This window comes from Chanodichthys erythropterus, chromosome 3 (assembly GCF_024489055.1).
Source record: "Chanodichthys erythropterus isolate Z2021 chromosome 3, ASM2448905v1, whole genome shotgun sequence".
Classification (NCBI taxonomy): Eukaryota; Metazoa; Chordata; class Actinopteri; order Cypriniformes; family Xenocyprididae; genus Chanodichthys; species Chanodichthys erythropterus.
The window spans coordinates 35,788,582-35,813,436 of NC_090223.1; the positions used below are offsets into that span (position 1 = coordinate 35,788,582).

The 24,855-nt window shown below is 36.3% G+C and overlaps 3 protein-coding genes across 9 annotated transcripts in view; 1 reads left to right on the forward strand and 2 right to left on the reverse strand.

The window, feature by feature from the left end:
• Nucleotides 1-1,962: 1,962 nt before the first annotated feature.
• ccdc47 (coiled-coil domain containing 47) lies at nt 1,963-10,031 on the reverse strand. Its single transcript, XM_067374606.1, has 13 exons — nt 9,923-10,031; nt 7,695-7,988; nt 7,516-7,608; nt 7,258-7,432; nt 7,040-7,161; nt 5,467-5,532; nt 5,257-5,358; nt 4,481-4,591; nt 3,970-4,055; nt 3,479-3,537; nt 3,262-3,371; nt 3,013-3,180; nt 1,963-2,891 (listed from the first exon to the last, which is right to left on the reverse strand). The coding sequence occupies exons 2-13, from the start codon at nt 7,977-7,979 to the stop codon at nt 2,811-2,813; spliced, it is 1,458 nt and encodes a 485-aa protein (XP_067230707.1). The 5' UTR covers nt 7,980-7,988; nt 9,923-10,031; the 3' UTR covers nt 1,963-2,810.
• Nucleotides 10,032-13,767: 3,736 nt separating this feature from the next.
• Nucleotides 13,768-20,290, forward strand: dcaf7 (ddb1 and cul4 associated factor 7). 2 transcript variants are annotated; one of them, XM_067374626.1, is made up of 7 exons: nt 13,768-14,256; nt 14,608-14,766; nt 15,408-15,519; nt 15,831-15,949; nt 16,026-16,235; nt 16,325-16,442; nt 19,649-20,290. In XM_067374626.1, exons 1-7 carry the CDS (start codon nt 14,119-14,121, stop codon nt 19,819-19,821), a joined length of 1,029 nt encoding a protein of 342 aa, XP_067230727.1. In that variant the 5' UTR covers nt 13,768-14,118; the 3' UTR covers nt 19,822-20,290. The 2 variants fall into 2 exon arrangements, with proteins under 2 accessions (XP_067230727.1, XP_067230720.1); XM_067374619.1 differs by having other exon boundaries at nt 16,325-16,441; nt 19,645-20,290.
• A 1,996-nt stretch (nt 20,291-22,286) lies between these two features.
• kcnh6a (potassium voltage-gated channel, subfamily H (eag-related), member 6a) overlaps nt 22,287-24,855 on the reverse strand; it is a 45,618-nt gene continuing 43,049 nt past the window's right edge. For 2 of the 6 annotated variants that reach the window (XM_067381972.1, XM_067381976.1), the window contains one exon: nt 22,287-23,779. In XM_067381972.1, the coding sequence (XP_067238073.1) occupies nt 23,510-23,779 (270 nt within the window). In that variant the 3' untranslated portion in view covers nt 22,287-23,509. The remainder of the gene's footprint in view (nt 23,780-24,855) is intronic. The other 4 variants (XM_067381975.1, XM_067381971.1, XM_067381973.1 and 1 more) reach the window with 3 other exon arrangements.

Below are 24,855 nucleotides of genomic sequence, written 5' to 3' on the forward strand. Positions count from 1 at the left end.
CACCTTCAAGTCCAGGAAACTCGCCTTCCTCTTCCCAGAATGAACTCCTCTTTCTTCATCTAGCCTGCTCTCATTTCATCTATTACATCCGAGTTCTGCTGAACATCATCCAGAACCTGGGTGGAGTGACTGGAATCGGACAGGAATACATCACAGCCTTCCACAGCTGCAGTTTGATTGGAGGATCTTTGTTCTTTGCGGGCATGTCAATAGACTTGTATGTAGCTGTGGCTCATCCTGTAGCGTATGTGAATCAAAAAGCCTCAACAAAGCAAATTCATGCACATATATTTTGTACATTTGTTTGGATGTACTCTGTCACCATAGGAATAGTCACGGTCATTTGTAATATCAAAATGTACCATCCGTTGACTATGGCTTCTTTTTGTGCAGCAGTCCCTGTGAGTTTCATCTTTTGTGTGGTTATACTGTTTATCTTGCACCCTGCTGGATCAGGGAAGGGCAGTCAGACATCAAGACCTGACAAAATCAAACAGACTGCTATTCGGTTCATTTTGAACAGCTTGATTATATTATCAATTTACTTTCTGCCTCACATCTGCGTATTGATCTATTTATCAGTAAAGAAGGCTGACTGGCTACATCTGCCATGTCAAGTTCTACCTCTGATGCTGACAGTCCAGATTTCTGAGTTTGTGACGCCTCTGATCTTCTTTCATAACACAGGAAAACTGGGTGTGATAGCTAAACATTGTTTAACAATATGTCGCAATATCGGCAGTTGAAGTAGAACTGTAAAAGTTGGATCCACTTTCTGCGAGTCGTAACTCTTATATCCCTCCATCCACAGTAATAGAAGAAAATGTGTAGATTTACATCAAATGTAACTTTATGAATGTATAAATTAATCCAGTGAGTTAAAACTGGCTGTGTTTGAACAGAGGAACGTTTCAACATGAATACTGTGCACTTGTCATTTACTCACACACATTCATTGTTTGGGTATATTTCTTGTCATGCATATACTGCACAGCATGTGATAAAGGTTTGTTAAATATCACAGGAGCCACATTTTTCCTTTATCTCTGTATGTGAAAAATAAAAAATAAACCTGACTTTGAAAATGGCATCTTGTGAACACAACTTGATAGTTTACACAAAAATATCTGAATTACACAACCGTTCAAAGGTTTGGGGTCAGTAAGATTTTTTTGTTTTTAAAAGAAGTCTGTATGCTCACCAAGACTCACCATTTGATCTACAACACAGCAAAAACAGCACAATTGTGAAATATTATTACAAATTAAAATGAATACATTTTAAAATGTAATTTATTCCTGTGATGGAATTTTCAGCATCATTACTCATCTTAAGTGTCACATGATCTTTCAGAAATCATTCTATGATGGTTTTATGCTCAAAAAAACTTTTTTTTTTTTATTATAAATGTTGAAAACAGTTGTGATGCTTAAAATTTTCGCAGAAATGGTGATAAAAAAAAAACATGATTCTTTCATGAATAGAAAGTTCAAAAGAACAGCATTTATTTCATATAGAAATCTTTTGTAACATCTTTACTGTCACTTTTGATCAATTTAGTGCATTCTTGCTAAATAAAAGTATTAATTTCTATCAAAAAGTATTACTGACCCCAAACTATTAAGCGGTAGTGTATATATCTGGAAGACTGAAGCATACATGTCCACAGACTTTATTAATATACATCTAAAATTTAGATAAAAATGATATTTGAAATTAAATTTGTATTTTCAGATGCTGTAGCAAGTCACCTTTTTTAAACAACTTTGTGCCTTCTCTAGTTCACGTTTATATTGGTCCATCAGTGCAAAAAAAAAAAAAAAGTGCAAAAATTTAAAATAGCTTTATATGAAACTTAGTTTATTATAATGTAGGGTCAACTTTTTAAAAACATTTACACCTGAATCATCTGAGAACTAAAAACCAACTGAAGGACCAAGACGATGAGTAGAAAGATGTTTTCAGAGAATGTTTATTTTAGTTTAGCGTCTCAACAAATATTACAGAAAAAAGGGTTACAGTCAAAGTTCACTCATAAACATGTAAGCTCATGGATGCTCTGATTGACTAAATGATAAATTAAAATTTCACCTCTGTTAAATACATATAAAGGAGTTTGTGCTGCCTCGGCAGTGACAATTCACAGTAGGCCTTCGCTCATAAAAAAGAAAGAGATTGAAAGACAATGACACTGTGCCTATTACTCATCTATAAAATGCTTGCTATCATTAGAAATAGGGGTAAGGAAGCACTGTAGTACAAAAAAGCAGCTTTCTTACTCACCAAGTTCCTTTTAAAAAAACTCTCTGATTTCACTATTAAAAGAAGCAAAGCTGAAACTTTCACAGGATGAAGTAGAAATGAAAGCATAGGTCCTCTCTACAAAGCTTTGGAGGGTTCAAACTGAACTCCAGGAGACAACTGAATTGAAAAAGGTTGGCTAAAGTGGCATGTTGGTTTGAAAAAACGTCCAGTTTATTACAGCAAAGTCCACAAAAAAGCAACATTCTTGATCCTATTGCAATTAAAAACTGGCATGCAATTATGTAGAAAACACATGCTTTAAATGACTGCTACAGTAAAACATGTTCACACAGTATAAACAAACCATCTCCAATCCAGTTGTCTTTTAAAGATCAGATTTACTCATTAACAACCATCTGCTTTCTCCTGATTGGACAGAGTGTTTCTATGGGTGTGATAGCAGCCAATCAAATGGCATGAACATTCATGTAGAAGAGTGTATCTTAGCAGATGTGGAAGTAGTAGATTCTTTCTCTAATGTCTATGAACGTGTGTGTTTGTGTGTCTCACATGGCTTTCACTTTGATCTGCTTCATTTTCATCTGCTTCTTCTCCAGCTTCTTCTGCTCGCGACGTTGGGCAGCTTCCTGAATTACAAGAGGGAAGAGAATATTTTGCAGATATATATATTTATATATTTATTAAATATATTTGATGCAGATAACAGCACAATAAAGAAATCCGCTTTTTAATTACACACACACATACCTCTAGGCGGCGCTGTCTATCAGGATCCTCCTCATTCATGATCCTCTCCTTCTCCGCTCTCTTCTTCTCTTCCCGGCGCGTCTGAGCGGCCTCCTGTCGTTGAGCGTGAGTTTGCTTCAGGAAGTTCTCCTCCACGCGAGCACGGTTCCTGTCTGCTTTCTGCTTCCCCTAAACACCCAGATAAAGCTTCACATTAACCTCTGTTAATAATTCAATGCGTTGTTATGCAGATTGTGCGTGTGCGCTCACCTCTCTGTTGAGGCGGAGCTTCTTGACCTTGTCGATGCTGTAGATCACCATGTTCATCAGAGGCAGCAGACCATCCATATCTTTGGGAGATGTGTTACCCATCCCAGGCACTGTAAAGTATAGCACAGCACATTAAAAAAACCCTGACAAACAAGGAATGTTCCAGTGTCATGCAAGCACAGAAAACTGGCATTTGTGGATTTTGAATTTCACTCACCGTTAAATGTAAACAGCAGTGTTTTCTTGGTCTCGGGCAGCTTTAAGGGCTGACCCTCCCTAAAAGTTATTTAGAAACCATTAGCATTAACATTTATTAAACCAGTAAGAACTCCAACAGAGTCGAAGAATGTCATAAAAACTACTAGAAGAATATTTTAGAGAGTCCTGCAAGGACTAATTCATTTTCTATATATCGTTTTTGTGAACAACATGCAATCATAGCTTCAATGAGCTCATTGATTCTACCTTAAATAATACATTGTTTAAAATTACTACACTGTTAGCTAACTGAATGATTTGCATATGTACATTTCTTAAATCCATTACTTGGACACAGTCACCTCTGATAACAGATGACTCTAAACTGTAATGTAGACAAACAGATTTTCTGTAAAGCTGCAGTGACACACATGTATTGTAATAAGCGATATACAAGTAAATGTAAATTGAATTGAACTGAATACGAAAAACGTATTTAAAAATACTTACTCTTGCATAACTTTTGGACCAGAGAATTGGTCCGAAAAATGGATGGACTCAACCTTGTCAGCATGACTGGTGAGGTAATGTACCATCTGAAATCAGAACAATAAAAATAAAAGTTAAAGTACTGACCCATGACATTGAGAAGATAAGGATAAATATACATTTCAAGCAGTGTTTTTTTAGTAATGTTTATATACTATTATAGTTTTAATTATTATAATTAAGCTCAGTTTTCATTTTAATTTACAGAAAGTTTAAGTTTTAGTAATTTTGTGGTGTTTTTGACTTGATTTTTATGTTTTTTTTAATATATATTTCTATTTAACTTTAACATATTTTATTTTAATAATTATATTTCAGTTAAAGTTAACATTTCAATTTTTTTCCCCTCTCATATGAATGTTTATTAGCTATATTTCAATTAACAAAACCATTTTGAATAGTTTCAGTTAACAATAACAATACTGATTTTATTATAGAGTCCAGTTTGTCTCATGACAGACCCAGCGCTCACCTTGCTGTCCATCACTCCATCCGTGACCTCTCCCATCTCTGATAAAATAGACAGAGATTCAGGGAGGCCATATTTAGCCCCTGATTTGGGCTTATCACCACAGAACTCACTCTGAAAAGAGACCAAGAACGAATTAAGTTAGCACAGACCAGTTCATGGCAACATTAAAACTACAAAATAAACCTGTGATAACACATCTTTCTATTGCTTTTTATTGCTGCACTTAAAACAAGTGACAAATACTTCATTGAATGAACTCACTGAATCCCATTAGTTTGGTTAGTAAATCAACATCACTGACTCACTCACCATGTTTGTGAAAAAAGTATCTTATGCTTTTATTTGATCAAAAATGCAGTAAAAAAGCAATACTAGGAAATATTATTACAGTATAATGTAATTTATTCATGCGATGCAAAGCTGAATTTCAGCATCATTACTCCAGTCTTCAGTGTCACATGATCTTTCAGAAATCACTTTAATATGCTGATGCGCTGCTCGAGAAACATTTAATATTATTACCAAACAGTTGTGCTGCTTAATATTTTTTGGGAAATGGTAATACATTTTTTTCCAGGTTTCTTTGATGAATGGAAAGTTCAAAAGAATTTATTTGGAACATTGTAAATGTTTTTACGGTTACTTTTGATCCATTCAATGCATCCTTACAGAGAAAAGGTACTGATTTCTTTATTCGTTTCTCACCCCAAACTTTTAAACATTAGTGTACATAATTTTCTATTTCATTTAAAATATGTAAATCCTTTATGACTAACCAGGTCCTGCATCTCTTTCTGCATCCGTGCCATGGCCTTCCGACTCCCCACGGCAAACACAAACGTGTCCATGTCCTCATCATTCAGAGTCACTTTAATTTGCTGTGGAAAATGAAAAATGAGACTAAGAGGAACAGCCTTCTGAACATCAATCTGAGATACTACTTGTAATCAGTCTATGTTAATACATCAGAGTTTGTTTGCACCTACCACTTGATCACAGGCTGGTCTCATCATCCTGGCCAGCACATTCAGCAGGTCCTGTCTTTTCAGAAACTGCAGAACAACAACAAAACAATGACACCATAGTAAATACACAGATATCAAACAGTGTGTTTCTCTCAGGACCCCATTTACACCTGGGGTCCCCCATTTACTGTCCTGATTTTTTTGCGGGGAGGGTCTATGGGTGGGTAAATGTATGGTTTTTTTTTCATATTGTATGATCTACTGGACAAAATAAGTAAATTTGCGCAATTTACATATGAACACACAAGAGATGATGGAAGAACATACAGAGAGCATCATCTTTCGTTTCTGTTCCGACAGCCGCAAGACCACACCGAATGCAGTGAGTGTGTGTTAGAAATCAGGAGTCCGTTTTTCGTACCTCGCTTAATATATCCGAGATGATTTGACAGATGCCAGATCCTCTAATCGTGATAACTGAACTCTGGCTAATTTAGTTCTTCAATGAATTTGCGGATTGGATTAAAATATCTGGATTAAGTTGTCTAAGATTACTGCGTGTTCTCGTATTCCCTGAAAAGGGCAGATGTATCGATACTCTAAACCACGATCAGCAATGCAGCAATTGGCTGGAGTCAAGACAGCAACGTAATGACATCAAATATTTAAAAAAAGACACCTGACGAAAAACGTGACGAATTTCTAGACATTTATAAGGAAACAGCCAAGCGATGATACATCTGCGATATGAACGTGATATTGCGTGGCTTATCAGTGATCTACGGCTCTGTCTATTAAATGGCACTCCCTTTGAAAGCAGTTGATGGCGATTTAGCGGCAATCAGGGAACCGGCTTTACTGACAAAATGTGCGTGATAATCGCATGCAATATATCGCCCAGCCCTATATGATATACCACACGACATTACAATATTATTTGCAAATTTATTTTTAAATCATTATTATTGTCCCTGGTTTACATTAGGGTACTCTTGTGGGAAAGTAGCAGTGGCTGGGACAAACTCTGAGCATCACCTCCGCTTAGAAAGATGCAATCTAATCCTGTTTACATGAAATAAGCCTGCTCACGAGCAGGTTTAAGCTTACGGATCTGTTGCTATGTCAGCAGTTGCTATGACAGCAAGTCTAAGGATGAGCGTTGAAGAACCAAACAATCCAAGATAATGCCAAATCGTCATCAATCAAATCCAGCTAACTGAGTTAGCAACGTACGAAGAACGGGACCCAGGAATGGTGAGAGAACATTGTGCTTGGTATATTTTCGTCTTCAAACCAAACTTAGGTCTTCAGCTGACAAAGCTTAAATCCCATCTGGCTAGCACACTTCCCATAATGTTTACGCATTAAGTCAGTAGGCGGTCTTTTGCGGCTGTTTGGATGCATTTGACCACATGAAAGCCAACTGGTTGAATGCATTCAACTACTTCTCCAAGTGGTTGAAAGTGGGCAAGCTCAAAACATTTTACACCCCATTTACACCTGTATTTAGTGTCATCCACTTATGATAGGATCGACCAAAATGCATCTTAATACCAGGTAGAAAGAGGGCCTCATATTCAAACACACATGCTACCTTAAGCTGAATCAGCATCCCCTCACAGCAAACACGTCCTGAGCACCACAGGTTATAGATGTGCTCATTCTCCTGGTTCAGCTTCCCTGTACTGGTGGCCTCCTTACTGGTACCATCGTCCCCTAAAAATAAAGGACACATTTGAGAGTCAGAGAAAAACAGGGTCAGAGAAAACGGAATAAGAAGTAGAAACAAAGTGGAGCGAGAGTTAAACTTACCCACGAGGGCAAAGTTGCTCTCGAGAAGTTCTCTGTGGGAATTGAACCAGGCCTGGGCAAGCCTGCTGTTCTTGTTTTTGCCAATTATGTAGTTCATAATATAAGCAAGAAGACCGGTGACCATTAAGATCTCCATGTAGTAACTCTCCCAGCTGTTCTGCAGGTGTGCTGGGACCTGTAACACACACACACACACAGTCAGCTGAGGAAACTAGAAGCACTTGTGAAGGTCAAATGCAGTTTTTATTTCTTTTGTACCTCTCTGTATATAAGAGTGTCTTTGAATGAAGGGTTAGTCTTCTCGTAGCCCTCAAACTCCTCGTTGTCATATTTGCTGTACATGTCTTGATCCTGTAACAATGATCAGATTAGATTTAATCATTCATTCACTTAGACATGCAGAAGAAAGGAGCTAAGAATGCTTTTCACATCTTTACCTGTGCGTCGCCATCTTCGAACTCATCCTGGCCGTCTTCGTTCTCCACCGTGGCCTCGTCTTCGTCGTCCTCTATGGGTGTGGATGAGGGGGCTGCTCGTGGCGGTGGCTCTTTCTCCACATCGGCTGCTGGGTCCTCAATGACATCCTCAAACTCAGCAAAGTCATTGTCATCAAACTCTGCGATGTCCTCCCCGTCATCAAAGTCATCGTTGTAGCGCCCCCTAGTGTCCGGCAGGGCCAGAAGGAGCAGCAGGGCTGGGAGGAGGAAGACCAAGTGCCTCATGGCTCGAACCTGCACAGTAAATGACAAATAAACTGAAGTCACGTTGTTAGTTTGACAACAAAATGTGTGATCAGTTACACTACAGTTCAAAAGATTGGAGTTGTATAATAATTCGTTCCCTCGTTTTACTAAATCGTGTCTACATTGTAATAATTTGTACCCTTGTTTTAGTTAAATCAAAATGATGAAATTGATTAGTACAATGTGGCCACGATTTACTAAAATGAGAGAATTAATTCTTAATTAGTTGCCACACACATAATAATAAAAAAAAAAAATAATAATAATATATATATATATATATATATATATATAATAATAATATTATTATTATTATTATGTGTGTGGCATAAAAGTTTATTTCTTTAAAATTTCTTTAAAGAAAAAAACTTTTGAAGGGTAGTGTATATCCAATCTTATTTGTTGGTACAGACTAACATGAATGTTAATGGTGTAAACAAACAACACAGAGTAAATGTAAGACAATAGCATACAGTACATTAACAATTGCTGATTAAATAGGTGAAAAGATGGCCCTATGGATTATGGAGTGTATATCCATAAACATTTCCCCCCCTCAGTGATGCCTAGTATAAATACTGTATGCTATAGTCAAACAAACAAGACTTGATTGTTTGGTTTTCTCAAATAATACCAAGAAAACTCATGTTTACACTGTAAACGAGTCAAGCCTACAACACGTTATATTTCTATTTTCTTAAAAAACAGACTTGTAAAGCAAATTAAAGCAATTCCTCACACACATAAAAGAATAAGCTATTGCATGTTATTTTAACCTAATATCTAACAGTACTGCATGTGTGGCATGACAACAATAATAATTCATCCATCAGTGTGTATAAATGAAGGATAAACAGTGCAGTACACACATTTTTTCTGTAAGGAATAATCATTTCAAATGGGCCCCAGGATGACTAACACATGCAAAATGGTTCAATGGTTTTAATACTGAAACAGCAACAACAGAAACTAAGATACAGCAGGGAGGGGGATTGAGAGGGGGATTGAGAGCCTGATGAAACCAGCGTCTTCTAATTGGCTGAAAGTCTTTATTAAATCACATGGCACAGACTGGTTGGCCATACACTAAGGCTAAGCTGATCCACTCTTTTCCTATAGACTTTATGGACAATATAACCATCTTATGACATCATGCACAACCCAATTTACAAAAATAAAAACCTAATCATATTTCATATCGGAGGCTATATCCGTAAATTAAGCGTAAAGACGAAATACCAATGAAAACCGAAATGTATGTTACATATAAAAAAAACAGAGGAATTCATTACAAGGGCTTTTTGAGCCCCATAGCTTAAATTCCACTTAATTTCTGCACTGTTTTGAATCCATATTCAGATTAATTGACAGTATAAACAGCATCTGAGAGTAAATCCTGTCGGGTCAGTAGCTAATAGCTTCTGCCAAGTTAGGAGCAGTCTGTGATCTGTCAGTCATCATAACCGGGTGTCAAGTCCTGCTCCACCTGTTACAGGGCTAGTAATGGAACAACTACTCGAAATAGTAAATCACAGAGTCAGAGTTGACGGGATTGTTATTCATTTTTAACCCAGTTTAAGCTCTAAACTCGGAAAAGCTCGTCGTGCCAGCCCCAATTCCTCGCTAAACTTAAACTTTATCGCTGAACTACTAGAAAAAGTACCGGACACATTTTCTGCGCATGTCGTGTCAGGCAAATCTAACAAATCTTCCCATAATGGATGAGGAAAGCGCTATGTCTACCCCATCCCCCATGAGCCCTGCTCCAGTCGCACCGATGATAGCTCGTTAGCTCGCTAAGCTAGTTGTGGCCACGACACGATCAGCCTCAGAAATCACACGCGACAGTCCTGCACCGATCACTTCAGCTCACAGGGCTAGAGGAAAAGCCACCGATAACGACAAGAAACACGTGGACGTACCTGTAAATATCGGTGTTTCCCTCAGTCGGTGGCTAACAGTATGTGACAGCAGCTGTACCCCTCACAGGAGAGGCGAGGGTCATCTGACAGACTCTACCCACAATGCGCTGCGAGCCCGATTGGGGCGTTTCAAATGCGCTGATAAAAAATGATTAACCCTAAACATGCATTATTAGGTGGAGTACTAATCCAACAAACAATACTGATTATTACCGAGAACGATATAAAAGCTAACAGTTTAAACATCACTTGCGTTTTGAATATAGGAGATATACACTACCGCTCAAAGGTTTGGGATCGGTAAGATTTTTAATGTTTTTAAAAATAGTTTCGTCTGCTCACCAAGGCTTAATTTATTTAATTAAAAATACAGTAAAAACAGTAATATTGTGAAAAATTATTACAATTTAAAATAACTTTTCTATTTTACAAAGTAATTTATTTTCGTGATGGCAAAGCTGAATTTTCAGCATCATTACTCCAGTCTTCAGTGTCACATGATCCTTCAGAAATCATTCTAATATGCTGATTTGCTGCTCAAGAAACATTTATTATTATTATCAATGTTGAAAAATGTTGTGTACTTTTTTTTTCAAGATTCCTTGATGAATAGAAAGTTCAAAAGAACAGCATTTATCTGAAATACAAAGCTTTTGTAACATTACCGTTCAGAAGTTTGGGGTCAGTAAGAATTTTTATTTTTATTTTTTTGAAAAGAAATTAAAGAAATGAATACTTTTATTCAGCAAGGATGCATTAAATCAATCAAAAGTGGCAGTAAAGACATAATGTTACAAAAGATTAGATTTCAAATAAAAACTGTTCTTTTGAACTTTCTATTCATCAAATAATCCTGAAAAAATATATATTGTACACAAATATTTTGTACAATTGTAAACAATAAATGTTTCTTGAGCAGCAAATTGACATATTAGAATGATTTCTGAAGGATCATGTGACACTGAAGACTGGAGTAATGATGTTGAAAATTCAGCTTTACCAACATGAGAATAAATTACATTTTAAAATATTTTCAAATAGAAAACAGTCATTTTAAATTGTAATAATATTTCACAATATTACTGTTTTTACTGTATTTTTAATTAAGTAAATGCACCCTTGGTGAGCAGACGAAACTTCTTTTAAAAACATTAAAAATCTTACCGATCCCAAAATTTGAGCGGTAGTGTTTCTTGTGTGTGTATATATATATATGGGCAAGGGAGGCAGTGCCTCCTCAAAAAAAATAGGATGAGAAAATAATCAATATTACATATAAAACAACACAAATATTACAAATTATGACATTAAAAAGAACGCAAGTCGCGCGTATTTCTAAAGGAACACTGCCCAACAGCGACAACCGCAGGTAAAATTACAGCAGGAGTCATGCCTCCCTTTGCTCTCATAGGAAACCATAGAAAATCATCAGACCCCCGGTGTGCGGTGGGTTTTGTGGGGGGTAGTTGAGAATGAATGGGGGAAAGTCATGTGAGAGGAGGCAATGTCTCCATTGCACTATGATTGGATATGTTTGGTTTGTGCGATAAATCCCGCCTCTTGTTGACGTGCGCGTTCCGCGCGTCAGTTTGACTGAACAAATGATGCCGTCAATGGGAAGACTAATTGAAAATTAAGTAAACAGATCACCCAGTTAGATATCACCGCTTTATGGCACGTCAAAATCAAACTTGAAATGGACTGAAAACATGATGACTGTGGGGTTTTTTAGTGCAATCAGCTTGGTGAAATAAAAATACATCTTCGTGTCTGTGACAGACAGTGTTTACGGAGCATGACTGATGATCCAAAATAGCCTAAATTGACTATTAAAAGGAAAAACATCAATACACAAATTAAACATATTGTTTAAATTAATATTGCCTTTAGTTATTATTTTGGAATGAATGTAGAAATGCTTAAAACACTTACTTGATGAGATTGACTTGGTTTTGATAAATAGAACATTTATTACAATACATTGTTATTGTAAAATTACAAAATAGAATTGTATTTGGTTTCTTTTTTGATGTAATGTAAAGTAATGTTCATTTAACAAGGAATATGTGTCAACATTAAGAGTAATGTATGAATTTACATTGATTCAAAAATAAATAAAAAATGTGCCTCCTCTTTTCAGAACACCACTGCACACCACTGATATATATATATATATATATATATATATATATATATATATATATATATATATATATATATATATATATATATATATATATATATATATATATATATATATATATATACAGGGGTAGGTTACTTTAAAAATGTTTTTCACTACAGATTACAAAGCACGTGCAATAAAAAGTCATTTTGTCAATGTATTTCGTTAGATTACCCAAGTTTTGTAACTTAATCTAAATACTTTAGAACAGTGAATCTCAAACTTTTTTGAGTAATGGACCCCCATCATATTTGGAACCGTCCTCAATAAAATTGGCTCATTGGTATCATTAATGTCTTTGTGACGACCAAATGCAATCAAGTATAATTTATTACTATGTTAGTTGACTTGTCCTATATTTAGTCATATTGTCAGTTATACATATATTATCTTCTTTTATGGAAACGTCAAAATATACAAAAATTCATATTCAGATATTTTATAAGAACCACTAGGGGTCCATGGACCCCTGGTTGAGAAACATTGCTTTACTTTAGAATACTAATAAGTATGTAACACAAAAACATGGTAATTGTGAGTTTTTATCTCCCAAATCTGACTTTTTTTTCTCTCAGAATTGCATGATATAAAGTTGCAACTGTGAGTTATAAAGTCAGTGAGCAATAATCTCACATTTTTCTAGAAAAAAAGTCAGAATTGCGAAAGAAGTCAGAATTGTGAGATATAAACTCTCAATTTTCTAGAAAAAAAGTCAGAATTATGAGATAAAAAGTCGCAATTACCTTTTTTTTTTTTACAGTTACAAGGGACTCACAAACAACTACTGCAAAGCATGAAAATAGTTGACAAACAGTTAAGATTCAAGGATTATGTATATTTTTGAATGGGGACATTTTTATAAATTCAGTCATTTTGTCTTATGTAAACATCCATTGAATTAGCTTATTCAGGACTACTAAATAAAAATAACATGCAATTTTTATGATCCCTCTTATTTTGTTAAAATTATTAAAATATTAAAAATCTTTACATTAAAAATTTAAAATATTAAAAAAATTAAATATATTAAAATATTGCATATTCTGCAAGGGGTATGAAACTTATGAGCAGAACTGTAGCTTAGGATGCTTTTGCAGGGTCAGAGTCAGAGAATCACCAATTGCTGTTTACATGAATTGCCCGTCACAGTTTACATTAAATTAAATCAAATTAAAATTCAAAGTAATCACTTTGGTCATCTAAAATACTTTTCGGATCTAACTGTAATTTGATTACCATCCATTTAAAATGTAACTATGAAATATAGTTACTCAAATTTTGTATTTTAAATACGTAACTAAGTTACATGTATGTCGTTAGGCCTACTCCCCAACCCTGTATGTATAGCATACATACTATAGTTATTATTGACCATTGTTTTATATTTTCTTAGCGTCACTTATGGAATCGTATCTTTATTTCATATATTTAGGATCTTTTGTGGATTTTTTTTTTAATTATTATTATTATTATTTTATTTTTATTTTTTTTACTATTTTGTATCTATCTCTTGAGCACAATAGCAATGTGTTGCTTTTCAGGGCTGAAGGGAATACAGCTGAAAAATCAGAAATGTATCAACTAGCAACAAGATCTATAAATAACCTCAGCGCTCAGCCCCCATTTTCTATAAGGGACTTTTATTTTGAAACTCGCACATCCTCAGACCAAATGCGCCGTTGAGCGGTCGGGCCTATTTAGGGCTTTCTAAAGTTAGAATTAAAACCGTTGGGACTAAGCGAAAACATGGGCCTTTAGCTACACACAATATTCAATATCTAGTGGTAATCTCTGTGCTCGGCTAAGCAGGTTTTGTGTCGTCTCGGAGCGCAGCTCTTGGTTGTCGAGGCCGTTGAGGGATTGTTATGACATTCTCTTTGTCTCTCGCGGCACAAACCCGAGACCATATTTCTTGCTGAAAGAGCCTCTTTCAGCGATCGGTGCAAATCTAGCTATTCTTAAAGACCTAATTCTTACTGGGTTTTCGCCGACCTGATCAAGGGGTTGAAACATGTCGTTGCACGGTAAACGAAAAGAGATTTACAAATACGAGGCGCCATGGACCGTCTATGCCATGAACTGGAGCGTCAGACCCGACAAGCGCTTTAGACTGGCGCTCGGCAGCTTCGTCGAGGAATACAACAACAAGGTAAACCGCTGTTTGACATCAATAGATTTGCATTAAGTCTCTGCTTTGTTCCGTGTTCGTATGGCTGCTGACATCCTATCATATAGAGAAGTGTACTTGGAAATATTATAATAACAACATGATGGATGCAGATGAACATGGATGACAAACACAGAGCACAAATATATTACTTGGACATAAATAAGTGTTTTGCTTGCTTAATTTAAGATAACTAACCAAACTGTTATTTGTGTCTTGTTTGAGAGTCCTGGTTTGACAGCTGTCAGAAACTCGAGCATCATGAATTCAGTAACGTTAGATTGACTGTGTTGTGCACATTGTTACATCAGCTGTTTGTTTTGTGATGTTCAGGTCCAGCTGGTGGGTCTTGAGGAGGAGAGCTCAGAGTTTGTATGCAGGAACACTTTCGATCATCCGTACCCCACAACCAAGATCATGTGGATCCCCGACACCAAGGGCGTATATCCAGACCTGCTGGCCACCAGTGGAGACTATCTGCGCATATGGAGGGTATGCAGAGGATAGTAGTAATGAGTGACTGCACTTCAAGTCAACATGAGATGAAAATGGACCCTAATTACGTATTAATGCTTGTGCCTGGTCTTACTGTGAACATTCACTTATGCACAACACATTAAGGATCCCATTTTATATTGTGTCTTTATCTACTATGTATTAACATTTAAATTAATCATTTGATACAGTGCACTTATTGTGTACATACATGTCTTTACATTATACTTTTATTTTAAAAATACCTCCATGTAATTACAGTTGTAAATTTTACATAATTTTTACATTTTTAGTGAGTACATTACTCACTTTTTTATTACTGCACATTACTGTTGCAAATCACATTACAGATTGATTTGTCTGACACTGAAATGTCTATGATTTAAAGATCATTATTGAATTTAAAGTGAACATGAAATGGTGTTCACAACCCATTTTAATTCTATTTTGTGGGACTTTGTTGAATCCATCTGTAAATGATTTCTTGGTGAAATGTCTCATATTTAAAATAAATGTGCACTTATTAATTGTTCACAGTAAGACCGGGAATGCGTATTAAGAAAATAAATAGTCACAGTTTAATTAAATTGAACATTAAATGACTTGAAGTTAGTGAACTGTCTGTATCTTGTTGTCAGGTGAATGACACAGAGACTCGTCTGGAGTGTCTCCTAAATAATAACAAGAACTCTGATTTCTGCGCACCTCTGACCTCTTTTGACTGGAATGAAGTGGACCCCAATCTTCTGGGTAAGAGAACATGTTTGTTTGGCTGTGTTGTGATTTAAGTAAAACTATTAAAAATCATTTACATTAATAAATGATGTCCTGCTCACAAACTCAAAGAAGTTTAGTTGAAGTACTAAAATGATTAAAACTAAAAGCTAATAAAAATGACAAAAGCACATAACAAAATTACTTAAATACCTTAGTAGTAAATAAATAATACTATATAACACTGTTGTTTGGGAGAAAAAAATGAAGGTTTTACACATTTGTATGTTTGCCTCCCAAGAGATCATCAGGTTGTCATCATGTATGTGTGTTTTGTTTTTTTTCAGGCACCTCTAGTATTGATACCACCTGCACAATCTGGGGTTTAGAGACAGGACAGGTCCTGGGAAGGGTTAACCTGGTGTCAGGCCATGTCAAAACACAGCTAATCGCTCACGACAAGGAGGTAAGTAAAAACTTTTTCTCTTTGTGTACTTTGTTGCTGTATTGGAATAAATCAAGCATTTTTTATTGGCTATAAGGTATATGACATCGCATTCAGCCGTGCGGGTGGAGGTCGAGATATGTTTGCGTCTGTGGGAGCCGACGGATCCGTGCGCATGTTTGATCTGCGGCACCTGGAGCACAGCACCATCATCTATGAGGACCCTCAACACCACCCGCTGCTGCGCCTGTGCTGGAACAAACAGGACCCCAACTACTTGGCCACTATGGCCATGGATGGCATGGAGGTCTCTCGTTTAGTCACTTTTACTTTATTAGCACATTTTTCCTCATCTTTTCTCATGTCCCTCACTTTTTACTGTTGTATTGTTGTCAGGTGGTGATTCTGGATGTACGTGTGCCGTGCACGCCAGTGGCTCGGCTTAATAATCATCGTGCCTGTGTGAACGGCATCGCATGGGCGCCACACTCCTCCTGCCACATATGTACAGCAGGTTAGAAACCAGCCCGTTCACATACACATTTTTTTGACACTTATATATAATATAAATTATAAATTATATATAATATAATTATAATATAATATAATATAATATAATAAAAAAAACGAGCGGTACGAGCAGTAAAGCTTTGAACACACCGGGACGATTATAGCGCGTGGTTTTCGTGTTCATACCCACGAAATTTTCACTGGCGATGCGCACATCTATTGGTGTGGCCAAGAACTGGCAGAGCACCCATAGTGTGGGGTCTTCCTCATCTACTTACTTCCTCAGTGTGTGCTCGGCAAGATCGTTTTGTGCTTGAGCAACACCAAGTTGTGTTTTACTGTGTTTACTGCTGCTCCAGGCAAGTGAACAAAAGCGTCAATCTCAATGGTCAGACAGTTTTTAACGCCGTGCATCAAACCAGAGTCGTTTTTAAAAAAATTACGCTTTTACGCCTGCCGTTTTTCACGTCGGTGTGCACACTCACATTGGCACCTTTTGTTTAGTCACGAGGCGTTAAACATCGTTGATATTTGTCCCGGTGTGTACAGGCCTTAAATCATCATATTAAGATGTTTTCTGAAGGATCGCGTGACGCATAACCTGATTTTGCTGAGTACAACATGTTCCTGGGTCAACATTTTTGTTGATCCTGGAACAACATTCAAATCAACCAATCAGATTTGAGGGACAAGTTTACAGATTGTTAAATTTAGGCTTAAAATCATGAATTGGTGCTTCTACATCAGTGTTATTCATCTATCATTTCCCTCTTTTTTGGGATAACTTATGGGTAGGGTTAGGTTTAGGGGTAGGAATAGGGTTAAGACTAAATTTTCAGACTAGAATGTTGTTCCAGGACAAAATTTGTTGACTAGGGCTGCACGATATATCGCATGAGAATGTCACGCGCATATCTTCAGTAAAGCCGGTTCCCTGATTACCGCTAAATCGCCATCACCTGCTTTCAAATGGAGCGCCATTTAATAGACAGAACCGTAGGTCACTGACAAGCTACGCAATATCGCGTTCATTATCGAAGGCGATACATCTGCGATATGAACACGATATTGCGTGGCTTATCACTGATCTACCGCTCTGTCTATTAAATGCCACTCCCTTTAAAAGCAGGTGATGGCAATTTAGCGGTAATCAGGGAACCGGCTTTACTGACGAAATGCGTGTGACATTCGCATGCGATACATCGCCCAGCCCTAATGTTGACCCAGGAACGCATCTAACTCAGCAATATCAGGACTTGCATCGTGTGACACTCAAGCCTGGAGTAATGATGCTGAAAATTCAGCTTTGCCATTACAGGAATAAATGATATTTTAATATATATATATATTAAAATACAAAACAGTAATTTTAAATTGTAATGATATTTCATAATATTACTGTTTTTACTGTATTTTTGATCAAATAACGACTTCTTTCAAAAACACTAAAACATCTTATAAGCCATTTTTTGAATGGTGGTGTTTGTATACGTTTAAACAATTTTGTAAATAGTATATACTATTTGGACTAGGGATGTCAATTTACGATCATTCCCATGATCAATCATAGTTTAAATTAACCATCAATTAATCGACTGCAGTGACGTAATCACTGGCAATTTGTGCAAATGCTCAAAACGGCATTGAAACAATGAAACTTAACTACGGCGCGTAGGGCTGTGCCGGTCAGACTAACTGCTACCACCAGCTATGGTATGACAAAACACATTTTTGCACATATTATTCTTTATTTCTTTCTTTATGTGAATATTTTGACATAAGTGAAGTATAAAGTTTTGTTTATAAGAGAAATAATTGGTAAGCAGGCAAATGTTGCATCGCGACCATTGAACATTTGGATTCATGCTAAATGAGAGAGGTATGTGAGCCCATAAATCTGAATTAAGCCATAAGTGGCTTTGTGTTCCGTTTTGTGGGTTGCTCACTCAAATTTCCATGAATTCAACAATATTCTGTGAGGTATTCCAGTGGATATGCAGTGTCATTTCTTTTTCCCAAATACATACCATCTCACCCTCTATTTTTGCGGGGGAAAGATAGATTGTGGCCATGAATTAAGAATTCGTTCCCACAACTTTTTAATTTGTTCCTTCATTGTAGTTAAATTATTATTATATATTTTTATAGCCTATCTATTTTTTCAGCACGTCACTCTATAATATAGCGCATTTCACACAGGCCAGTATTCGGTTTTGCTTTTCCCGGCAGCGCAACATTCAATATATAGGTCTTGTTCATGTGGAAGATATAATTCACATTTCTGTCCGTATCAGTAGCTTTGGAATATTGAGACAAAACATGAAGATATGAGACAAGAGAGACTATGTCCTGCTTATGTCCCAAAGCCCTCTCAAAGCACAGAGCCTCTCAATATATGATGAAATATTTATCTTTGTGTGGAAAGTATAACTGAACTTGACTTGGTTACTAAATTTAGATTGCTTTCCATGTCCAAGGATTTTGTATTTTCTATTTGAATGCACTTTTAAAGTTTGGACCACATTAAAAATGTAATTTTTACAATTATTTGAGCAAAAGATCCAGCCCTCCGTCATCATCACAGTCCTAACTACAATGTGTTTTGCACATGAGCCAAATGCACCACAAATCTGCGCATCTTGCTTAGATACGTTTTATCGATTAAATTGTCAACAACTAATCGATTGTTGATTAACTATTGGCACAAATGTGCAAATAATAATAATAAAATAATGTGTTGTTTACAAGTTTATACTTTTTTTTTTCTTTTTTATGGATGGTCCGATAGGGAATGTGTCAGTTCTGTTATCCGTATTGTTGGGATGTTTTTGTTGCGTCAGTATAAAGGCCTGTTCACACCAAGAACAACAGCTGTAAAGATAACTTTATAGCGTCCACACCAGTAGACGATATCTTTGTTTATTCTAAGCATGTTGCTACAGTTTTTTCGGCTGCAACTTTAACTCCGGAGGTCTTTAAAGCAGGATGGATTCTGATTGGCTGTCGGTGTTTTTATCGTTCATCAGGTGGGAAAAAGCATTCTGAAAGTGATTCCATCAATATCCTTTCTCTGTGCCGTTTTAAGAACTATATTGTGATAGTTATTGTCTTTGGTGTGAATATGCCTTAAGACTGTAGCAACCATGACAGTGCTGTTTCATTATAAGTCTTCTTTACCTGGCCCCCCTTTTCTTTTAAATCCCACTGTAGCGGACGATCACCAGGCTTTGATTTGGGACATCCAGCAGATGCCCCGGGCCATCGAGGACCCCATCCTGGCCTACACAGCCGAGGGAGAGATCAACAACGTACAGTGGGCCTCCACTCAACCTGACTGGATCGCCATTTGTTACAACAATTGTTTGGAGATCCTGCGGGTGTAGAGCCGAGGCTTAAAGCACCCCTGTGCTTCCTGTCGGGGGCATTGCTGGAAAAGGGTCTTTAATAAAGCAGAGACTTGTTTTCTAAAGTTCCTGAGGTCTAGAGGTTTCAAGCGGGAAACAATTTGAACGGGCCTATGGGAACAACGGTCTGAACAATGTGTGTGCAACTTTTGTCTGGGAGAATGGGATTGTGTGAATGAGTATCTGTGTTTCTGCACAATATATTATATTGGTCTGTTTTCCTACCTGCTGGTGTCCCAGAGTCCTCATTATCTTAAACACAACTGTAATTACTATGATTCTATGGCCATTTGTGTAGGGAGGGATACATGTTTATTCAGTTTGACCAGTAAAAAAAAAAGAAAAGCTACTTTGATTGTAAGGATTTGCCAACATGGACATACAATACAACCCTTTTATTGAGATATAATTACTTCAAAGATTAATACAGTTTTAAAGATCCTCTGAACTCAGATCCTGCTTTTTGTTTCAGGAAGGTGCCATTTTTTTGTAGCCTTGGAAACTGTTCAGTACCATAATATGGCGATAAAATGCTTGACCTCACTGCAAAACATTCATATTTGTTCTCCAGACATGCTCACGACTCACATAGCGGTTAGTTGCGTTGTTGACGTCTGTGTGAGTGGACGATATCTTGAGCAAAATGTCTTTTCGTTTAAAGATGCAGTACTGCTCACTAATTGTGAGAAAGCTATATCCCCCCCATGTTATTTTTTTTTTCCAAAATTAGTCCCCTTTCAGCATGCTTGTGCTTGAAGTGAAATGTGTACTGTATACATATATAAATATTATGTACAAGGTAGGACAAAAGTGTCACTTTTCCAGAATAATTTTGCATTGCAAGTCATTTGGTCTGTTCATGAAATTGTTCTGTACTTATGCAAATATGATGTAGTAGTAATGCCACTCGTTTCGGTCGAGACCGAAGTCAAAAGTGAATTTGCAAGGCTGTTTGGGATCCTCATCCTCACCTCACTCTTAGATGGAGTGTTTATATGTAAGTAGTTCTGTGTGTGTCCAGCCATAATGCTTTTATATTAATAAACTCACTTAATAAACTCTTGTTCTTTCATAAAGCTTTCAGTAGTAATTAATCGTGTAAAGGCCAGACAACTAACATTTAGGGATGCACATATATATCAGTGTCATATTGGTGGATATTGACTTAGGATCTAGATATTCTATTTTTGTATTTTGATTAATTTTGCTATCATCTAATGCTCAGAATACAAACACTAATTTAGTAACATTGTTAAATGTAATCTTTAGCAAATATATAAATGAATATCAATTTTTATACTGTTCATTATAACGTGTAATGCCTGAATTCTTTTGTAGCATTTAAAAACTTTTACTTAGATAAAATAGTAAATGTGTGTTGGATACATATATAAATATTATGTAATATTAGCCAGCTATCGCTTATAACCAGTGTTATCTTTAAAACTAAAACTATTAAAAAATGTTGGTATTGGAATAAGGCTGAAATAAAACAACTATAAGAAAAATGTAAACTTAAAAAATGTGCCTTGGCAACTAACAAATAAGTTTCAGCTGAAATACTAAAATTAATAAAAGTGAAGTAAATAGAAATATATATATATAAAAAAGACAAAACCATAAAGTTATTGAAAATGAAAATAGAAGCTAACTCACAATAGTAAAGTGTTAGTTCACCCAAAAAAAAAAATCTGTCTTTTATTACTCACCCTCATGTCATTCTACACCCGTAAGACCTTCATTCATCTTCAGAACACAAATTAAGATATTTTTGATGAAATCCGATGGCTCAGTGAGGCCTGCATTGACAGCAATGACATTTCCTCTCAAGATCCAGAAAGCTACTAAAGACATATTTAAAACAGTTCATGTGAGTTCAGTGGTTCAACCTTAATATTATAAAGCGACGAGAATACTTTTTATCCACCAAAAAAAAAAAAAAATATCTATATGGACCGATTTCAAAACACTGCTTCAGAGCTTTATGAATCCAATTAGTGAATCAGAGTGCCAAAGTCACGTGATTTCAGCAGTTTAGCCATTTGATAGGAGATCCGAATCACTAATTTGATTGAAACAAAAGATTCATAAAGCTCAGAAGCTTCAAGAAACTGTGTTTTGAAATCAGCCCATATAGATATTGTTTAAAAGTCATTATTTTGTTTTTGTTTTTTTGGCGCACAATAAGTATTTGTGTCGCTTTATAATATTAAGATAGAACCACTGAACTCACATGTAGTTTCAAATATGTTTTTAGTACATTTATGGACCTTGAGAGTTTCAATGGCGTTGCTGTCAATAGAGGCCTCACTGAGCTATCGGATTTCATCAAAAATATCTCAATTTGTGTTCTGAAGATGAACAAAGATCTTACGGATGTAGAACGACATGAGGGTGAGTAATAAATGACATTATTTTAATTTTTGGGTGAACTAACCCTTTAATAAATTCTATAATAGTATATTACAAAAAGTACTAGGAGGTTTATAACTTGAAAATAATTATAAGCTTGATTTGTTTTAATATCAGTGCATCTCTAGTAAAAATGAAAAATTCAGAAAAAACAGACCAATAAAAATAAGGACAAAGAATATTGATATCTTAAACCCAGTACAACATTAGTACTCCTTTATAAATAACATTTAATCTAAAAAATAATAACAGTTGTGTGCTTTTGGAAACCTTCACAGTCCAACAAAGGTTTCCAGTCATTTTACATACATTCATCTGCTTACACTGCAGAGGTGAAATAAACTTTACACTGATTTCATCTCAAAAAGTGATTTACAAAAGCAGTCCTTCACTTTCCAATCAGAACGTCAAGAATTCAAGAGAAAATCCTCAGAGACACACTGTAAGTCTAAACACACCCACACACGGTCACACACACCACCCATCAGCAGTTAAAATAACCACTTCAGTGAGAGAAATAACATTTCATAAGCTTAAATTCATGCCCATTTGGCTACTATGAATCCAAATATACAAAGATTAATTTTGTGCCAGTCATTAAGTCATTTGATGCAGTAATACATTAGATTTGGGTTAAACACCTAACCTGACACAATCGATTATAATTAGAAAATCTGTACATTGAAAAGACAATTGAGCATGTTTGCAATATCAGTACACACAAGCGATTCATTATACTTTTAAAGCCCAGGTATATGTCATTTGTCCTGGTTTCAGTGACGCTGCTGCCTCAGAGGATCTGTCCTCTGAATCTCAGCTGACGCAAGACAAGATGAAGATGAGTACGCACAGAAAAATCTCAAACCAGACAAAAATGTACAATTGTTACATGATGGTGGCAGGTGATCATAACGTAGCATCTCTCTTTGACTCTTTGATCTTGTCTTTATTGCCCACTGTGCTTCTCTTCATATTCGATAACAAAAAAAGTTGAGAGGTGTTACCAAATACTCTAGCATCAGAGGAAACATTCCTGCTCTTAATGAGAAGGGATATGAGACAAAACACCTCAGAGATTCAGAGAAATCTACAGTCACCATTTTGGATTGATTTTCTCTACTGGATGCCCTTGTAACTAATGAGTAACATGAATACATTTATTCCAAAAGTGCAATATTGAGCTGATTAAAAAAGGGAAACCATGAAAATGTGGTATATATGCGTCTTAGAATGGACAGTAGTCTGTTTTTGGCCTCTAGCTTCCAGGTAAGACTGGATCGGACAGGTGCCTCTGGATTTCTGCTGATCCCTCCAGTGTGTTTGGATTCTCCAGACTGTCCGGGAGCGATGGAAAGCGCAGGCTTCTACACAGCAGTCCCGGGGGCTGTAGATGAGGCTCTCCTGTGGGCACAGCCAGCTCTGTCTCTGGGGACATGGACATGGTGTCATTGGAGGCAACTGTCAGATGGATCCCACTGGACAAAGAGTCTGGAGACTTCTCTTTGAAGCTGTCCAGGTCAGGGCTCTGTGTAATGTGGAAAACAGGTCCGGTTCAATACAAATGTGCAACATGCTAACTACAAAGATTAAAGAGGTAACGACAGAGATTGGTCTATTTGACACATATCTAAGTTGGTGACAAAGGGAAGTTTCTTGTAATGCATCACAATATTGTGCTACTCCCTAAAAAAGTAACTAATTGTGTTACTTAGTTACTTTTTATGGATAGTAATGTGTTATGTTACTTTTGGATACCTTTTTTTCCTCTGGGCTGGGCTGTTTGTTGGTTTGTTTGTTTTTATAACAACACAAAAAGTTCTAGTTTTGGCACCTTTAAAGGCCCTTTCACACCAAAAGTGAAATGAATAAGCCTAAGGCTGAAGAAAAATGCAAATTCACGCCTGTACAGTAGAGGGCGTAGAGGGGATTACAGAAGAACAGGACGCAGGAGAAGTAAATGAGTAAATGTATGCTCACATTTAGTCTAGAACTAGTCTAAAATATATCATATTCACACAGCGTACACATCGCCTCTGCACTCCAGATTTCTCTCAACACGGGGACAGGAGAGCTGTCAGTCAATAAATGGGAAAACAAAGTAACTTGCGTTAATCATTTGAAAAAGTATCTCAGATATTTTGTTGTAAATTTAAAAGTAATTAAATTTTTCAAGTAACTACTTTACTAGTTACTTGAAAAATTTACTCTTGCCAGCAAGACAATAAACACTTTCAGATGCCCAGAAAGCTACTGAAGATATATTTAAAACAGTTCATGTGACTACAGTGGTTCAACCTTAATGTTATGAAGCGACAAGAATATTTTTTGTGCGCCAAAAAAAAAAAAAAAAAAAAAACTTTATTCAACAATATCTAGTGATGGGTGATTTCAAAACAATGCTTCATGAAGCTTCGAAGCTTTACGAATCTTTTGTTTCAAATCAGTGGTTCGGAGCATGTATCAACCTGCCAAAGTCACGCCCCCCAGTGGTGAACCATTGAAACACTTACGACTTAACGAAGCCTCGTTTACTGAAATCAAGTGACTTTGCCAGTTTGATACATGCGCTGAATCACTGATTCGAAACAAAAGATTAGTAAA